This window comes from Camelus dromedarius, chromosome 20, assembly GCF_036321535.1.
Source record: "Camelus dromedarius isolate mCamDro1 chromosome 20, mCamDro1.pat, whole genome shotgun sequence".
Classification (NCBI taxonomy): Eukaryota; Metazoa; Chordata; class Mammalia; order Artiodactyla; family Camelidae; genus Camelus; species Camelus dromedarius.
This window is the reverse complement of record NC_087455.1, coordinates 31,040,031-31,059,374: the sequence shown is the minus strand read 5'-3', so window position 1 is coordinate 31,059,374 and position 19,344 is coordinate 31,040,031. Positions and strand designations below refer to the sequence as shown.

The window sequence follows — 19,344 nt, the reverse complement described above, 5'->3', positions numbered from 1 at the left end:
TCAACTAATTTCTTCTACTTTAAAATACAGTGCAAGCTCTATATGTAGGGCAGGCCCAGAGCAAGTTCATTTTCATGTCCGACATTGTTGTAAATCTCTGTACCAAATACAGAGACCTAAACTACTGTGTCAGTTCTTAAGAGTTCATTGCCATTCAAGGCCTTAGACACTATAAATATTTAACCTGGTTGGATATTTAGAGAATTTGTAGCCATCAGTGATTTCCATCAACCTTGCTTTCATCTTAAGTGTTTTGCCAAAGTTACCCAGTTCCCTTTGTCTTCAGACACTAGTTTCTCAGACCTTAAAAATTGTGTTTATTCCAAAATTAAATGAGCCTGGGGGATCTCTAATAAAATTGCAATTTTCCCTCAGCCAATAAATAGATACATTTTGTTTTCCTATAAGATATTCCCAGGAACATAAAACTATCTTTTCATTTTTGAGTTTTTAATATGTGAAACTAGAGAAAGGATGGATTTCATGCTCCTTTCCTGTCCATTTATTCATAGCTTTTATTGTTCAAAGTTATGTTTAGTTTTCACCTAGGCAGTGGAATTTGGCATTAGTCTAAGAACACAAGCATTGCGTTCAGACAAAACCAGATTTGTGTTCTTCCACTATTCACTCATTTTTAATTTCTCTGAGCTCCTCATTTCCATTTTTATCTCTTAAAATTAGACTAAATGTAATGTCCTACATAAAAAGGGTTTTTTTTTCAAAAAAACGCTTTCTTTTGCAACTGAATTTTAATGATTAGTAAACAACCTGCATACCAAATGAAATAGACTTTGTAAATTCACATTCTCTTGGTTGTTATTCAACATGGATGAGTAATTGTTTTTTGAAATTCCATTCCTGCTCGGTTTCCACTGACATTGTATATCTAATGGTTTTTCTTATTCCTGTCTACCTTTATGTTCCTTTATGTTCACTCCTCTATCTGACTCTCCTAATACACTGCCAAACTTTTCATGGCCCTACATCATGTCTCGATCATTTTCTGCACTTGGCTATTGCTCTTGCTATTCTTATGACTGGAATGGCTTTTTGCACCCATTTAAATCCTATGTATCTTTCAAGAATGTATCTCCTTGAGGTTTTTCTCCACTTCACCAGTCCAATTAAGTCTCCTTTCTGATTGGATTTGGTTAAATGAGAAAAAGTATGTGCAGTTAATTTTTAAACAATAAAATGTTACATTTTTATATTCAATCAGTATTTGATATTTAAGATACTATTGATATTCAGTCACCTCCATGCATAAACCACATAAAGCTACCTCACATAGAGCTCATTTTTTAGAGATTTTTAAAAAGTTTTTTTGGGGGTAAAAACGTAAATGCAATAAGCTACACATGTTTAAAGTATATATTTGATAAAGCTTGACATATATATTCCCATGAAGTCATCTTTATAATCAAGATAATGACAAATCCATCATCCTCAAAACTTTCTTTGTACCTCTTTGTAATCCTCTCTTCACTCCTCCCCCCAATCCCAGGCAACCACTGACACTGTCATTATAGGATTTGTTAGGATTCCATATAAATGGAATCATACAGTTGTATTCTCTCTCTCTCTCACCTAGCTTCTTTCAATCAGCATAATAATTTTGAGATTAATCCATATTTTTCCATGAATCCAAGTTTATTTCTTTTTATTGGCAAGTATTCTGTTGTATGGATATTCTAAAAATCATTCACCTACTTACTGGTTACCATTTGAGATTTTTTTTTTTTCCAGTTTTAGACTATTACAACTAAAACTGCTGTGAACATTTGTATTCACGTCTCTGTGTGGACAAAGACTTTAATTTTTCTTAGGGAAACACTTAGGAAATGGCTCAATCATATAGTATATGTATGTCTTTTCTGGAAACTGCGAAACTGTAGTCTAAATTTTACATTCTCTTAGCAGAGAATTTTAGCTGCTCTATATCCTCACCAATACTTAGTTTAGTTATGCTTTTTAATTTCAAATGTCTTGATAGCTAGTTGATAGTAGCTCATTGTGGCTCTATTTGGCATAGTTTTCAGTACAGCTTGAAGGATAAGAGTTGAACATTTATCTTAACTTTTTGCCTTCTTTTTTAAAAACTCTGAATTTGGAAAGTCTGAATTCTGTGATATAAATAAAAATAAATATTTTGAAAATAAAAATGTATTTAAAGTTTATGTCAGTGTTTGCTTGGTATGCTAAATGCACAGTGTACTTGGTGACATTCATACATAATTCTTTTATGATACCAGTTGAAATCAGGAGTAGTGACAATAAAAGCAGCATTGTCTTAACTAAATAAAACTTATGTCCTTAAAACTATTTAGAAGCTATTTATGCTTTCCTTATTTGTCAGTTCTAATTGTTTACCGAAAAGTAAAAATCTTTTTTAAAATATTGATTTGCAGCAAAATGGTTTCTTTTTAGAGATTTATGCATCATCTTATTTAATGGCCAAAAAGGACAAAAGAATTTGAACTAAAATTTCTCTCATAAGGTTTTTATAGGATTTCTAGCCATTAGCTTATTATTTTAACAAAAAGAGCTATAACCTGAGATTTGAGACTTCATCACACAAAAAACAGGAGAAACTGTAACCATGTACTGTTTTATATCAAATAAGGATTGACAAGAGTGTTTTTAGGCATCTGTTCTGCCCACATAAGAAGCCAGCTTTATCATCTGGATATGTCCTGCGGCTGAAACTTCTTATAAATATGAGAATTTCTTTCTTTCTTTCTTTTTTTTAGTGGCAAGCAGAATATGGTATCCAGCTGTGGATTTGCTTATATATTGTGTTTGCATTTTTTTCCTAGGCTTCTTTTATACAGTATATGGCAATATGTTGTCATACAAATTCCATGATTAATGCTTATTTATGAAATCTTATGTAAATATCTTACAACCTAGTCAAACAACGTGCAAGTTAAACAGTTTTTTCTCTGAATATTGGAATGACAAATCTGAGGGGAATAGTAGGTTGGATAGTTTATGTTCTTTATCTATAGAAAAGTTTCATATGTAACATTTTCCTTTTACTGTTCTATGTTATATCATTCTTTTTTACTTTATTTTGCTGCACAAGAAATCCAGTTTCAGATTTATTCCTCAGAAAATAGAGAAAATTTAAATGTGGAAATAATTTAGAAATAAGAATGGTGATTATTTCATGTATAACTAAATAGTCATATTTACTAGGATTTATTTGATTTCTAATTTTGATCTGGACCTCTGTTTAAGAGGCATTTCTTTGTGTTTGTTCTATTAGTTTTGTATTAAAAGAAATCCACTGTCCCATAATAAGCTGTTTTATTAGCATTATTACCATCTTAGCAATATTTTCTCCCAAAATGCTAAATTGCTTATAAAATATTACAGTTTGAACATATGGCAAATTTTAAGTGTAAATAAGTTCATCATATCTGTCTCAAATTCAATTCATGATAAAATGTTTAATATTATACATTTTTATATGAATTCTTTTTCTCTATATATCTCATCAAAATTATGGTGTCATGACAAAATGATCATATATATGATAAATACAGTGCATATAATATATAATAGATTATAGGTCAGGATATAATGTCATGATCAGTGATACATTGATAGATTTTTGTTTCGTATATTCTTGTTTCCCTGGACTTGTTTTAATTTTCTCACGTTTAATTAGTATTTTGGTCAATTGTGACTAGAAGTTGAAAGACTTGTTCCTTTTTTTCCCCTTCTGCTCAGGTGCAGCTCTTGTATGAGCTAGCTGATATCATGAATAAAGTCTGGAATAAGATTCAGAAGAGAGGCAATCCCAGCCCTTCTTCAGCTTATCCAGAGACCGTGGCAGGGCCTGTGCCTGGTTCCCCAGTTAGGAGCAGCATAGGCACAGCTCCTCCAGACACCAGCACGTGCAGCCCATCTGCTGACATTGGGACTACTACTGAGGTCAGTGTTTCTGAAAAATCCCGTTACTAAGTGAAGGGTGATGTGTAGCTCACAGTTCCGTCTCAGGGCTGAGAATGAAGATGGCCTCACCACTGTGGCAGCCGGCAGGGTCACGGGGCTCCTGAGGAGCTGTGGTAGCAGTGGCCGTGTGGCACGGTTTCTTTTAGGTCCAAGTATTTTAATCACTTTTAGTAGGAAGTGAAGTGACAGTGGGCGTTCTGTGAAATGGCAAAAGCTGAGGCACAGGAAATGTGGTTCCTCAGAAGTATGGAAACTTAGAAGCTGAGTGCAAAAGAGGCTCATGCTCCCCGCTCCCCTTCCCTCTCTGCCTTGTTTTTGTTATCTTGTAGTTTTCAATTTTGTCAGACCCAAAGTTCTCTCCTCCTTCCTTCTGATCATAAAAGCCTTTCTTTTCATTTTTTAATACCATAACCTCACCCAGTATGCCAGTGCCCTTTTTTATGACAAATATTTTATAATGCCCCCTTTACTATCCTGAAATGAAAATAAAAAATAATATAACCTTTTTATATATATAATTATAATATATATATATAATTTCAAAATTTTCTGGTATCTTGAATAAAGTGGAAAGGATTAAAAGGATTAAAAGGATTAAAAGAAAGTAATTTAAGGTACAGTAATATATATTTCAATTTAAAAATGCTCAGGCATGGCTACATAGAAGATATAATGAAGTAGCCAGGTATATGCGATTACTGTGAATGCGACTGATACAAATAGACTTGTGCAGGCCTGTGTTAAATACCACAAGTTGATGATGTGATTTTCTGAAGTGATAGCAAACTTGGTAAAGTTTTGAACAAAACAAAGTTTATTCTCCCTCTTATTTCCATAGTCGCATTTCTAGAACTCTTTGTATGTAAGAAGATCATGCAGAAATGCAAAAAAAAAAAAAAAAGTGTTTACATTTAAAACAGAATCCAATTGGATGCCCATATGTTTATTTATAAATAGGATTTCACCTACTTCAATGCCTGTGAGATAGGCTTCATTTTTCAAGATTGTCCTGTTCATCATAGGGCCTCTTGATACCCTAACTGGTAACTCTTAAATGCCAGTAGTGACATTGAATTATCAGTCAGCCAGAAACATCCTAACACATTCTCAAAACACCGCCTAGTGGCCTGAACTCTAACCCCCGAGAACTACTATCATAGATGGAGGTAGTTTTCCTTTTTGTGTAAACACGTGTTGAAGTAGATCTATTTGACCCCTGCACAAGCAATTTCTCTGTCCCTGCTTATTCCCAATCTTAAGAAACTCAGTGACCTAAGTGATAGGATTACTTTTTGTTTTCCCTTCAAATGAAAATCTAGAAATATTCCCTTTTGAAGTCAGTAAGGCATATCCTTTTAGGGTAAAAACAATGAATTCTTTCTTTAGATTCCTAATGTTCTTAGAATAATATAAAGGCTCCTGCAGTAAAGAAAACTTTTTAACTTTATTGAATGTAGTAGTTTCCAAACGTATTTAACCAAAGACCCCTTTTTCATACACTATATGTTAACATTGCACAAAATACACTTAGTAAAATACTTTGGTAGAGTAATCAAAGCTCAGGGTGTTAAAGTGCTGGACAAGGCTAGTACAAGTGAAATTATGAAGTTAAATCTTCTGGATGTTTCAGTGGCAGGAGGGAGAATGTTCCACTAAACAGTTCTTGGCTGAGTATTGTATTAATTGTGATGGTAATATGAACATGACTGCCTATCTTGGGAGTGGTCTTTTAGAAAGAGTTATTTAAAAAACACTGCAGGTCCAGAAAAGACAGGGCTCCAACAGGAATGGTCATACCTGTTGGTCATACATCTAGGGACTGCCATTCACACAAAGTACAGTTTGTGTGGTGCTGTCTACAAATTATAAAGTGGACGTGGTGACCATGATATAAGATGTAATAGAGATAATCATGCTCTGCAATTATAGAGAAATGATTTCAAATTCAATCTACAGAGGTATTTTGCAGAGGAAGTAACATTTGAAATGGATCTTAAGAAATGTGTAAGACATTGGTAATAGTTTTGCTTTAGTAGGTATATAATAAATAGGATAGACTGGAAGAATGATGTCTTCATTAGCAAAAGGAAGAGATTAACAAAGGGAGAGGATTTTCTCAATCACTTAATTCTGCTTTTAATAATAAGTTCCTTCTATGACTGCAACTAATTTAAAATTGGAACTTTGAGAATTTTTTCTAATTGGATTATAGAAATAAATGATGAAAATGTTTCTAGTGGATTTGTTAGTTTTTTGTTAACTATGGATTAATCTGATCTGATTTAAAAAGATCTGAAAGTGAAAGAATCTTAACGCAAAAGATCCACATTAATATTCAAGAGACACCATGTAAAGCAGCTTACAAAAGGTAACAAGAGTTATGGGGGGAAATGTGGTAAATAGTTTCAAAATGTACCCACTTTTGTTTACATAGTGTGGGCAAGAAAAGAAGTGAGTGATGACTAGTAGTTCGATATGGATTTGAAACTCACAGTCACTTGGGAACCTTGTTCCCTGAGAAGTATCTTAAAGTAATTTCACTGGTTTGTTTTCTGTAAGGAGCAAGAAGATTTTTGTGAAGACTGTTATGATATGATAGTCAACGTTAAGGCTTTGATTTAACTTTACAACTTAGAAGGAGGTGTTCATATATTGAATATTTCATGTATAATTTGTCTGCTTGCTCTCAAGAAAATAATTATGTGGAGATCAAGATTAACTATGTATGCATCTGAGTTGAAATTAACCTCTTTGAGAATTAGTAAATGATGGCATCAGAAAACATAGTCACTGTCTTCTCCTTTGTGTGTGATTGCTTCATTTGTGACTAAATCTGTGGTTGTTTAGTTGATGCAGAATTCAGAATTTGTGCCCAGACTTTGATTTCTCATTTTCTTTTGTTTATAGTGCTGCTAGAACTGTGGGTAATGACCTTTGTAATTCTCATTCTTTTTATTTTGAGTTCTAACATGGTAGGTATGTTACTATGATCCTTTGAATTCCATTTTAAAATGTTCTGTAACTTTGGTGAATTTGCCTATATATTTAAAGTTTTACTTGACTGAATGGTGATAAAACCCTGTTCTCTCACTGGAGAAACTATTTAATGAATGGTGCTAAGGAAGACAATGTGGAGAGAGACACACATATATTTTCTTTTAATCTGTTCAGAAGCCTTTATGACTTTTCAAACCTGGCATCCCTGGCCTCCCTTTGCTTCTCTTGCTAATCATTGTCCTAATAATCTTGTGATTATAAGACACTCTCTGGATAATAGCATCATATAAGCAACAGAACTCTCTATATACAGATTTAAATATACTGTATCTATTTTGTGGTTAGTTGTAGCTGTAACTTCCCTACCCTTTTCATGACATTGCATAGATAGAAAATGATATTTCTACCTGGAGTAATCAGGAGAAGCTCTAAGTCATTGAGAGCTTGATTCACCCCAGCCCTTCCCCACAAACTCTGAGGGCCAATTGACCTGTGTCTCAGCATGGACATGCCCGTGGTGTCACAGCGCACTAGTTAGGAAGCTCTGAGTGATAGTATTTCTTTGATAAATATATTCCTAAAACTTTTGTTACTGCCGCAGTAAAAGGTGTTGATATTGATGTATTTAAGTAAAATTATTACCTTGAGATTGCTTCATACCTGTGTTCTCCTGCCTCCCCCAAGTTTTAACAAAATAGCATTATAACAGCATAGGGCTGCTGTGGTATACCGTGTCCTTAGTGTGACAGTCTTCTTCATGCAGCCAGGGCTAAGAAGAAAATAAAAAGTTTTTGGAGTATCCACTAAACTGAGCACCTTATAAGCATTCTCTCTTTTAATTTTCAAACCCATATTATGAGGTTGGTAGTATTATTTACCTTTTACAGTGAAGAATTTGTGGCTCCTGCGGTTGAGTGATTTGTTTGAGATCATACAGATGAGTGGCAAGGCTGAAATGAAAACTTTTGCATTGTGACTTTAGAGTCCCTAAGATGTATTATCATACGAATTCTAGGACTTAATCCATTGGTAAATCTTCCTTTTTAAAGTAAACTGTTGCCACCAGGTGCAGATGTGTTTGTTCTCCTTTGTCCTGCTCAACACTTGAGTTTTGTGGAATAGTTCTCTTCAATTCTAAAACACTCATTGTCACTTGACAAAATACGTCTACATTGTCCTTAGTTTCTCTTTCTAGAACTTCTCATATTCCCTCTCCAAGTCTTTGAACCACTGTTTGTTTTTTGTTTGCATTTTTGTTTTGTTTTTTCTTTTCTGTTTTCCCCCTTTTTCCCCTACTCTTTTAGCTCTCTGTGTTTTCTCTAGGGCATTTTTCTCAATTCCTTTTTTTTTTTTTTTTTAATTCCCTTTGCTAAATGCCCTTTTAGCTATTTCTTATCCATTTGGTTTAGTCAGTGGGTGATACAGGCAGGAGATCGGAGGGTAATAGAAGTGAGAGGTTGGCGGTTTTTGTTCCTTGTTCCCGCCCCACTTTGGTGCCCCGTATGGAAACCGTTCATGACATTTCTTCAGTCTGGGAAGCCTCATGTGGATTGTCTGTTTTTACTGAAGAAGCAGCTCTTTTTGGTGCCAGGCTTTATGCAAATGGCTCCAACTCAGACTCTAAGCTTTTTCCAGTCTCTGAAGGAGTGTTAAAATGGCATTGCTTAAACCCCTAGACCTTTCCCTTTACCTGAGTTTGAGACTTCCCTTTACCACCATAGACTCAGTTCCCAGTCATTACCCTGACTTTGTGTTTCCTCTTCATTTCTGGCATCTTGAGATTTGCCTCTTCTTATTTCAAGTTTGGCTGTTATATTAGTTAGAAAAAGATGGCATTCTCAAATTGGGCAGTTTTAAGAGCGTTTAATAAAAAGACAAAGGTGTCCCAGTTAATTTTTTTGTGAGTTCTTCTATTGTGGTAAAACATAGAGAACATAAAATTTCCATTTTAACCATTTTTAAGTGTACCATTCTGTGGCATTAAGTGCATTCACATCACCATCAACCATCTTCAAAACTTTATTTTTCTCAAATGAAATTTGGTACCTATTAAACAATAACTTCCCATTTTAACATCAAGATCCATGAACATGGGACATTTTTCTATTTATTTATGTCTTTTTTCATTTCTTTTAGCAATATTTTATAGTTTTCAGTATATAAGTCTTTCACTTCCTTGGTTAAGTTTATTCCTAAGTATTTTATTCTTTTTGATTATAAATAGAATTGTTTTATTAATTTCTTTTCCCGATTGTTCACTGTAACTGTATAGAAAGATGATTTTGTGTGTAGGTTTTGTATCCTGCAGCTTTGGTGAATTTGTTTATTAGTTCTAACAGGTGTTTTTTATATGTGTGTGTGTGTGTGTGTGTGTGTGTGTGTGTGTGAAATCTTTAGGGTTTTCTGCATATAAGGTCATGTTGTCTGCAAACAGATAATTTTACTTCTTCTTTTCTAGTTTAGCTGCCTTTTACTTCTTTTTCTTGTTAATTGCTCTGGCTAGGCTTCCAGTAATATGTTGAATAAATATTTCACTCAGCTTTTTAAATATTGGGTAGTATTTTCAAGTTGAACGTAATTTTCTCTTTTGACAGTCATTTTGTGTTAAGGAAACCTTCTAGCGTGTTTCAACAAACAGATTTTGTTCAGATAGCAAAAGACATATTGAATAAATGACCCTTTGTTGCTTTTTCTGTTTCCATATTAGCTATACTTTTTATGCAATTTTTTTCATCTAAAGTATGTGTTAAGTCAAACAAACATTATAGGTTAGAAGATGATTTAGACTGGGAGACTTACACTGACTAAGAAGTAGGGATGTCAAATAATGATTATATTGTTTCAGTCACATCCTGAATGTGAAATACAAACTTTCTAGTATTATTTTTAGTATCTGAGAATAACCCTAGTTTAAGCAACCAGAACCTACTCAGTATCAAGCACTATTGTTTGGTACAGAGCAGACTTTAAACACATTGTTCTTGAATATATGGATGTTTAATGATTTGGAAATAGTACCTCATTTATGATAAAATTAAATCTGATTGATTATGGTGTGGTACAAGATGTATAGATTCATTGTCACTACAAATATATTTTGATGTAAATTCATAAAACTGTATAATGAGTTTTTTTCAGTTTGTTTTCATGTCTTCTGTTGTTTTAAACATAATTCTTTTATATTATTTATCAGATCTGTTATCTGAATTTCTTGAGAATCTAATCTTACTGTTTGTTTTGTTCTTAACTCTTGCTCTTACACCGTTGCCGTATGTGTTATGTACTCTTCTGCTGGGAGTTCTTCACTAGTGGGACTTTATGAGGCTCTTACGTAGTGGTCAGGAGCCTGTTCCCCAACAGAGATTTTATGTGTTTCCTTCTCTGAGAAACTCCAAAGGCTATCACTAACCTGGGGCCCCTTTGCTATTAATTTCATAGACATTTCTTGAAACATTCGGTAGTATGAGATCAAGCCTTCAAACCTACTTGTAACTTAGAGTTGTGTTTAAAAAGTCTCAAGGATAACTGTTTTCTACTACCCAGGCTAAAATAGATACTGCTTTTTTCTTGGGTTTATTCTGTTGCTTTTCTAATTTTTTTAATTGGATACTTAGCATAATAATAGTCATCTTTTTTTTTTTTTAGTTAACCATGTAAGGCACAGTCCTTTATGCTTAGAGGAATTTATAGTATTTAAGTTGGGGGATGGATATGTGTATACACATGATACATAGGTGGCCTGGGAAATTTAGCCTATAAATTACATTGCTGTTTCCCAGAGAAAATTCTGTGTTACATGGAATGGGGAGCAAAATTTTTGCTGTACCCAATGTGTCTCTGGCGCACAAATTGTTGACATGGACTCAAAGATAAATAAGACTTTACCCGTAGACTTGAAGAACATACTCCATTGTATTTTGGCTAGTTAAAATTGTCAAAAGTTTGTGTCCCATCAGTTGTTCAGGAAAGTGAAACATTATATAATTATTTTAATTGAAATATTTATGCCATTTTGCTTACAAGACAGTCCAACAATAAAAACTACCTTTAAAAGCACTAACATTTTCATGATTTCATTTACATAACAAGTCAACGAAGCAAACATACACACAATATACAAATACATGGGCACTCACATACTTCCCTTACAGGGTAAATGCATAAATTGTAACTCTTTTGGAGGCTGTTGTAGTTATGTAAAATGATATTTCTCTCTTGTGCATTTTCAATACTTTCCATAAAGGGGATACAGAAAGGACAGTTATTATGGATAGCTATATTGTATTGATGAAGCTTTCTCATGTGTACACATGTAAGATCTTTGATAATGTCATCCTTATTCACAGTATTGTTATAAGAAATAATTTTAAAGCTTTAGAAAAATCTAAAATGCTGAATGAATGCTAGAGTATTGTTTTATAGCTCAACCTAAATTAAAAATTGACAGATTAAACACACATGTTGGAAGCTTAGGATCATGGCAAAATTTGAATTCCATGTTTTATTGATCTAGGAGTTGAAATTGCTTTAGCAGCCGAGTTCTCAGAAAAATCCAGCATGAGATATATTGTACAGCACAGGGAATATAGCCAATATTTTATAACAACTTTAAATGGAATATTATCTGTAAAAATATTGAATCACTATATTATACACCTAAAATTAATATACTACTGTGCATCAACTATACTTCAATTAAGATAAAAAAATTTATTTCCAGAAAAAAAATCCAGCATGAAGTGGTTCATTTCTTAGTTTCTAATAGTTATTTAGAATGCATTTATTTTAGTCAAATATAAAGCGAAAATTTGGGGTGGAGGGGACAAAATGAGTGAAGGTGGTCAAAAAGGTACAAACTTCCAGTTATAAAATAAATAAGTCCTAGTGATGTAATGTACACCATGGTGACTGTAATAATACTGTATTGTATATTTGAAAGTTGTAAGAAAATAGATCTTAAAAGTTCACCTCACAAGAAAAAATAATTTGTCACTGTGTGTGGCAATGGATGTTAACTAGACCATACTGTGATTATTTCACTATATATGTAAATATCAAATCATTATGTTGTATACCTGAAACTGTTATAATGTTATATGTCAGTTATATATCCAAAAAAAGAAAAACAGAAGTTACTTGACAGCAACTGCCATAGCAAAACTGCCATTTTTTCAGTTATAAAAAGTTGTTACTCACTTATGTATTAAGTGCAGTTAACCTAAGCAGTAATCGACCTCAATCTGTTATTCCAGACATCCTTATAGAAAATAAATTTAGTTTGAACTTTTTTACTCAATTTCTATTTTAAGAACATCTCATAATAATTTTATATCTGTTCCTGAAAATAGACTTATTTCATTAAATATTTATCTTTAAATGGTTTTATCATCAGCATTTAGAGAGAAACTTTCATTCAAAATGTAGGAATCTTAGCATTTAGATCATTATCTCATCAACTGAGTAGCTGTTGAAAGAACCAAGATAATACATATATCAAAGCAGGTACTGCTTAGCCTCCACATACAAATCAACAAAATATTTTGTTTGTTATGCTTTTCTTATTTCAAAATCATCATACCAGAAGATGCCTCTGGTTTCTCGATTATTGGCTTATTTTTTAAAATTCAAATAGTTTTATTGTATAAATATAACCTGTTAATCTGAGGTCACCTTACATTTGTTGTGCCTACTTATGTCAATTATGGATCTGGGGACCACTTTTAAAAAGCAGTTTTGATTTTTAAAAATTTCTTATTAATACTTGCACTCAAAAAGTTCATGAAATTTTAAAACATTTACTGTTTAAGGTATCTCTTGCTATTTCTTGCTAAGTTGGGTCAAAACCATTATTTTAAAATTATTTTGACTATAAAGAACTCACTGTAAATGGATCTAGTTTTAAAAAGCACACTCTTACCAATTGTTTGTGTTAAGTAGAAGAGAAGTATTTGTTTATATGATCCTTGGATGATGGGTACTTTAAACTATGAATAATTCTTCTTATGTTGACATGTTGATAGGGAGCAACATACTTTTCAGTGGATAAAGCTCTAGCTTCCTGAATATCAATCTGAGTGATAGTAGAGGGGGAAATATGAGTGAGAGACTTAAGTACAGAGCTTAAAAACAGTTCTTTATTTTTCCCACTCTTCACATTAAAATAGTGAGAGCAAAGGTAGTGGAAGCCACAGCAGGCCACTTGTTACTGTTGACTTAAGTACAAACAGTCGTGGAAGTGTTTAGCCCTTTGGGAAGTTTAGTGACTGAACAAGAACCCTGGAGTTGTTTTGATAAGAGAGAGTAATATGGCCAAAAGTATGATCATCCCTGAGCTCTGAAGCAGGCCAAGGATAAAGGGCTGAAGTATTTGCTCTTCCAGATGAACAAAGATAAATTCAGTTAGCAAAATAAACTCAGTATTTTGGTCAATTTGTGACAAAATGGTGAAAGAATTGAATTGTGTATTTTAGAACTTGGCATGAAGAGGTGTGGGAAAATAGTTCAGCATCTCTAGTTCTGGCTCAGTTTTTGCTATAGATTTAGAAATAGAGCAGAAAATTAATGCAGAAACATATTTAATAGTACCACCCAAATGTTGTAAATCCAAAATGAAAATTGAAACTATATGAAGAAGGAGAGCAAAACTTTTTCTCAGGAGTCCTTACTTACTAAATTTGAGCCACAGTTTTCTTAGCATTACTACTGAGTAGTGTTAAAAATCAAGGCTTCCATTGATGTGAGGTACTCTTTGCCCTGTAATTCCCATTCTCGGGATTATGATGTTCTTCTGACTCTTGGAGAGAGAAATTAATTTGTAAATGCTCTGAGAACCAGTCTGTAGAGAAAGGCATACTGACACATTATGTTGCCTTTTATTAAATTTAACTTTGTAAAATATACCTTTTTCTGGGATTAGTTTTTGCTTTTCATTAGATACTGTTTTACTTTAGACACTTAACCAAAAACTTGAATTTTTTAGCTGTAATTTTTAATTGAAGTATAGTTGATTTACAGTGTTGCAGGTATATAGCAAAGTGATTCAGTTTTATATATACATATATTCTTCTTCAGATTATTTTCCGTTATAGGTTACTACAAGATACTGAATATAGTTCCCTGTGCTATACAGTAGGTCCTTGTTGTTTATCTATTTTATATATAGTAATATGTATCTGTTAATCCCAAATTCCTAATTTATCCCTTCCTCCCACTTTCCCCTTTGTTAACCGTAAGTTTGTTTTCTACATCTGTGAGTCTATTTCTGGTTTGGAAATATGTTCCTTTGTCTAATTTTTCTAGATTCCACATATACATTTCTCTGACTGACTTCACGTAGTATGATAATCTCCAGGTCCATCCAAGTTGCTGCAAATGACATAATTCATTCTTTTTTATGGTTGTATAATATTCTATTATGTGTATATGTATGTGTATATATATGTACGTGTGTGTATATATATGTGTGTATATACATATCTTCTTTATTCATCTGTTTGGACATTTAGGTTACTTCCATGTCTTGACTATTGTAAATAGCACTGCTATGAACATTAGTGTACATGTATCTTTTCAAATAAGAGTTTTCATCTTTTCCAGATTCCTGGAATCATATGGTAACTCTAGTTTTCTAAGGAACCTCCATACTGTTCTCCATAGTGTCTGTACCAATTTACGTTACCAACAGTGTAGGAAGGTTGTGTTTTCTCCATACTTTCTCTAGCATTTATTATTTGTAGACTTTTGATAGTGGCCATTCTGACTGGTGTGAGGTGATACCTCATTACAATTTTGATTTGCATTTCTCTAATAATTAAATGATGTTGAGCATCTTTTCACATGCCTATTGGCCATCTGTTTGTTTTCATTGGAGAAATCTCTATTTAGGCCTTCTGCTCATTTTTTGCATGGGTTGTTTGTTTTCTGATACAGAGCCATATGAGCTGTTTGTATATTTTGTGAATTAATCCCTTGTTGGTTGCATCTTTTGCAAATATTTTCACCCATTCCATAGGTTGTCTTTTTGCAAAACCCTAAATTTTTGTATACCTTCTCAAATTCTAAGAAATTTCAATTATAGCAGATTTAGGACCACTTATGTTTTAGAGAGGCATTTATATAAAAACATCCCAAACAGTAAGCTATTTGCTTTGTTTGGTGTAATTGGAAGGAAGGATGACTATATATTCAGATTTAAGTCTAATTTTGTGTCACAGTGAATTGCAAGACACTATTGCTTTGCTGTGCTTGGTCCTTAAGTATTCCAACAGTAAACACTTCCCTGTAGTTTTGTGAAAATCTTCCTTGTTTGATCTCTTCTGGGGATTCAAGGAAACTGAGTTTTCTTCTGGTTGAAAGATGCTGTAAAAGTGAGGTCAGGGTAAAAACTTCATATAGAACTGAATATGCCTGCAGAGATGGCATGTCTGTACTAGTGAGAGTAGGTTTTTTTGGTTTTGTTTTGTGTGAGGTTTTCCTATCTTCCTTGTTCTTTAGGTGCCAGTCTAATGCCTTGACTGGGAGATAAATGGGTTCTGATCTGAGAAACTATCCAAGGAAACAGTGTACTGACCATGTTGTATTTTCTTCTGTTAAACCTTAAAGGATGTTTTGTCTGGTAGTTGGCTACTGGTTATGGATCCTTAGCGTAGGCAATGAACATTTTGTTTGAAACACTCAAAGCAACAGGTGAGTGTTACAAGTTGAACATACATGGCAAAGGAAAATGTCCTGAAGTTAGAAAGGTGACAGAATGAGAAAGGCAAGAGGGTGTAGGGTATAGGATACCAAATTCTACAGGGCGGAGAGTAACAATGTCTAAGTAGTAGCTAAGCTTGATGGTGATTACTATACATACCATTTATGAATTGTATATTATAAATTATCACTTTATATTTGTGTTCTTCCTTAATCTTAAGTAAGATATATATTATTATTATATAATAAATATAATTATAATAACCATTTCGCAGATGAGGGAACAAATTGAGAGGTTAAATTACATTACAGTATCTGAAGTCCTTAACCTCATATACCAGGCTGCCTATCAGACTGAGCTTCAGCACATATAACTAATATTTAAATAAGCATGCTAGAGTATAGTTGATCAGCTCACAGAAAATGGGTTTAGGCTCTCAAGTTTTTTTTTTTTTGATGGTTTTAGATGTACAGCAAAGTTGGGATTTTAAAAAACCAAATACGTGGTAGCTAATCCTAAAAGAGTGGAGTGCATGAGTGAGTGATCACTGTTTCTGGCACCATCTCTTCCTGCCTTTGAGGCTGAAGCTGTTCACCTCCAAACTAGGATTTGTTTTTCAGCTGCTGAAAAGGAAAAACCCAACAAACCTTTTACAGAAAGTTTGTTAGTACCAAATTTAGGGCCTTACACATATCCAGAATTCAGTGTGTATTTGTTGACTTGAATAAGCTCATGCTCTGTTCCTCTAATTAAGACACTTTTAACCATATAAATCATTTAAAAAATCTATCATCAAATCTATTAACTTTTAAAAGTCTCTATAGTAACATATGTGAAGCATGATGAACGTCTTGCTGTTTCTTGAATCATGCTACTTATGTTTTGCTATGGTTCTTATAGAGTCAGACATTAATATTCCATAGCAAGGGTAGGCAACATTTTTAGTAAATGGCAAGACAGTAAATATTTTAAGTTTTGTGGATCATAGCACCTCTATGACAGCTACTTAACTCTACTAAATAGCAGCCATTGGCAATAGATAAATGAGTCGATGTGACTGTGAGGCAGTAAAACTTTATTTCCAAAAATAGAGCCCAAACGGTCCTTGACTATAGCTTCTTGATCAAGAACTACTCATTAGTACGATCCTAACTTGTTTAGAGGAAACTGGAAGGGCATGCCTGTACATTGTAACTAAGAAAAGCATGTGAGTAGTATGTGTTTATATTACTGTCATTATGTATTAGCATAAGCATCTGTATGATTAGCATTAGCATATATTATAAGGATGAGTTATAAGGAATCATCGCAGGTTTTTAATTATAATTTTTCAGTTATTTTTATTTAAGTTACAAAGTATTGTTGTTATTTCTCATCCCAGGGAGATTCTGTTCAAGCAGTTGATGATTCACCATTCTCGGATTCTGTTACCTTGGAACAAACTACAAGTAACATTGGTGGATCCAGTGGACGTGTTAGTCTGTGGATGCAGTGGGTGCTGCCCAAAATTACTATAAAGCTCTTTGCTCCAGATCCTGAAAATAAAGGCACAGGTATAGGATTACTTTTCTACTGAAAAGATAAACTATTAGACAGTATTGTTTAGAAGAAATTGGAGAGTCAGTTTTATCTGTCATTGTCATTTTTATCAAATAAACATTATTAGATCTAATTCAAGTGATTTCTACTAGTAATACTAACATGTTGACTCTATTTCCTAAATCTTGTCTTGTTTGTATTAAAATTCATTCCGAAAACCCTAAGGTAATCTTTCCATTGGTCAGATTGATGCATTAGATCATCACTAAACGAACTGCAGCGATTGTTGACTGATACCAGATGTAGCACTTCAAACATTAACCGAGATTTCCCCTATCTTGAAATAAGTATCCTGTCTTAATTATTAGGGCTATATTGATATAATTTTCCTTATTATTTTAGTATCTTGTGTGGCTAATGAACAGAAAGTCTCATTCCCACTTTAGATCTGAAGGATATCTATGCCAATATTATATGTGAAATAGAAAGTTTTAATACTGAGTATGAGGCTTATACTGATATTAATGTTTGCTTCTTATTGCAGAGCTTTGTGTGGTCAGTGAACTGGAAGACCTCAGTGCTTCCATAGATGTCCAGGATGTTTACACTAAAGTGAAATGTAAAATAGAAAGTTTCAATATTGATCACTATAGAAGCAGGTAAATAATGAATAATGATATCGGGAAAAGCTATATTTACTTTGAACAAATTCTATATAAGAATTTTTGTATTTTGGTCTGATTAGTAAAATATTGTACATATTCCCAGAGGGTTTTTAACAGATAAATTGGTTAATTTTACTTGGTATTCATTCATATATGGAATATAATAAAGTTTTGTTCTATAAGAGGGCAGATCTGTTCATAAACATCCACACAGCTACACTGAATGAAAGAAGCTACCTCTACTAATTATCTCACAACTTGTTACATATGTTGTATATTTGTTTAGATTCCTGGGACACAGTGGATGGCTTTGGTTTTTACTGTATATTCCCCATCCACTCCGTATACCAGTATAATTATAGATCGAAATGGAGCAACGTCTCATGTCCCTTTGCACTTTGGAGAGTTCTCTTATATCACAGATGATTAATGTACAAGTTGTAGATGTGCCTAGAACCATATATTTCCTTCTTAATAAATTTCTATCAAAAGTAGATCATAAGCAAATATAATTTACAAATATAATTTGCTTATACTAATAAATAATGGTAGGACAAAAGTAGAGTTTTAGATATTTTTATGAAACTTTACAGCAATTTTATCGTTAATTTTTCCCAAAGAAAGATGCTTTTTTTATTTTGCTTTATGCTACCACCCTAATTTTTTTAATTGAAATATAATTCATATACCACAAAACTCACACATATTTTTAAAAATTATTTTTTAAACAGCATTCTGTTTTCAACTTCATAGTATTTTGGCATAGAAACAGCCTGAAAGTCCTTTTTTTCCTAGATTTGTAATATTTACTCACTCAACAATTATTTATTAAGTGCCTGCAGAAGCATGTATGTTTCTGTACCTTTATTGATGCATTATGTATTCTAAAAACCAAAGGCTTTTTTATTTAATGGGTTTCTGATTTTATATTAAATATATTTGAAGTTTTATTCTTTATTGTATATATCATTTTTGTCAATTACTATTACATCTGGCACAACCAAAAAAAATGTGTCATATCTGTGAAGTTCAAAATATTTTGCTGGATATATATTAAGACATATTATACTAGTATTATCTTATCAAGCTTATGATAATTGGTTTTGTTGTAGTAACGGTGAATCACTAATTGATTTTTAATAATGGAATGGTTAGCTGTATAGTTCCTTTTGAATGGTATATCTCTATGTCAAAATGATTTTTGTAAGTGATACATGAATTACATTTTACTGCTGAAAAAGTGTCTTGATTATGTGAATATTACAATTTATGTTCTAGGCCATCAATGACATTTAAATTTATGTAATTTAATAATATTTAGATAAATTACTTATTCATTGATTTAATAAATATGCTAAGCTCTGGGGATATAGTATTTAACAAAAATAGACATAAACATGCCCTTACGGACCTTAGCATCTCATGGGTAAGAAAGAAAAATAATCAGCCAAGTAAGTATACAATTTACCATTAAGACAGATGCTTCTG

At 32.8% G+C, this 19,344-nt stretch overlaps 1 protein-coding gene across 9 annotated transcripts in view; it reads left to right on the top strand.

Moving 5' to 3' along the window:
* Positions 1-19,344, top strand: part of VPS13B (vacuolar protein sorting 13 homolog B) — a 626,989-nt gene that overhangs the window by 302,731 nt on the left and 304,914 nt on the right. For all 9 annotated transcript variants that reach the window (XR_010377054.1, XM_064476933.1, XM_064476934.1 and 6 more), the window contains exons 25-27: positions 3,736-3,939; positions 17,034-17,205; positions 17,736-17,850. Coding sequence is in view for 8 of the 9 variants with exons in the window: in XM_064476933.1 (XP_064333003.1) it covers positions 3,736-3,939; positions 17,034-17,205; positions 17,736-17,850 (491 nt within the window). In the remaining variant the exon portion in view is untranslated. The remainder of the gene's footprint in view (positions 1-3,735; positions 3,940-17,033; positions 17,206-17,735; positions 17,851-19,344) is intronic.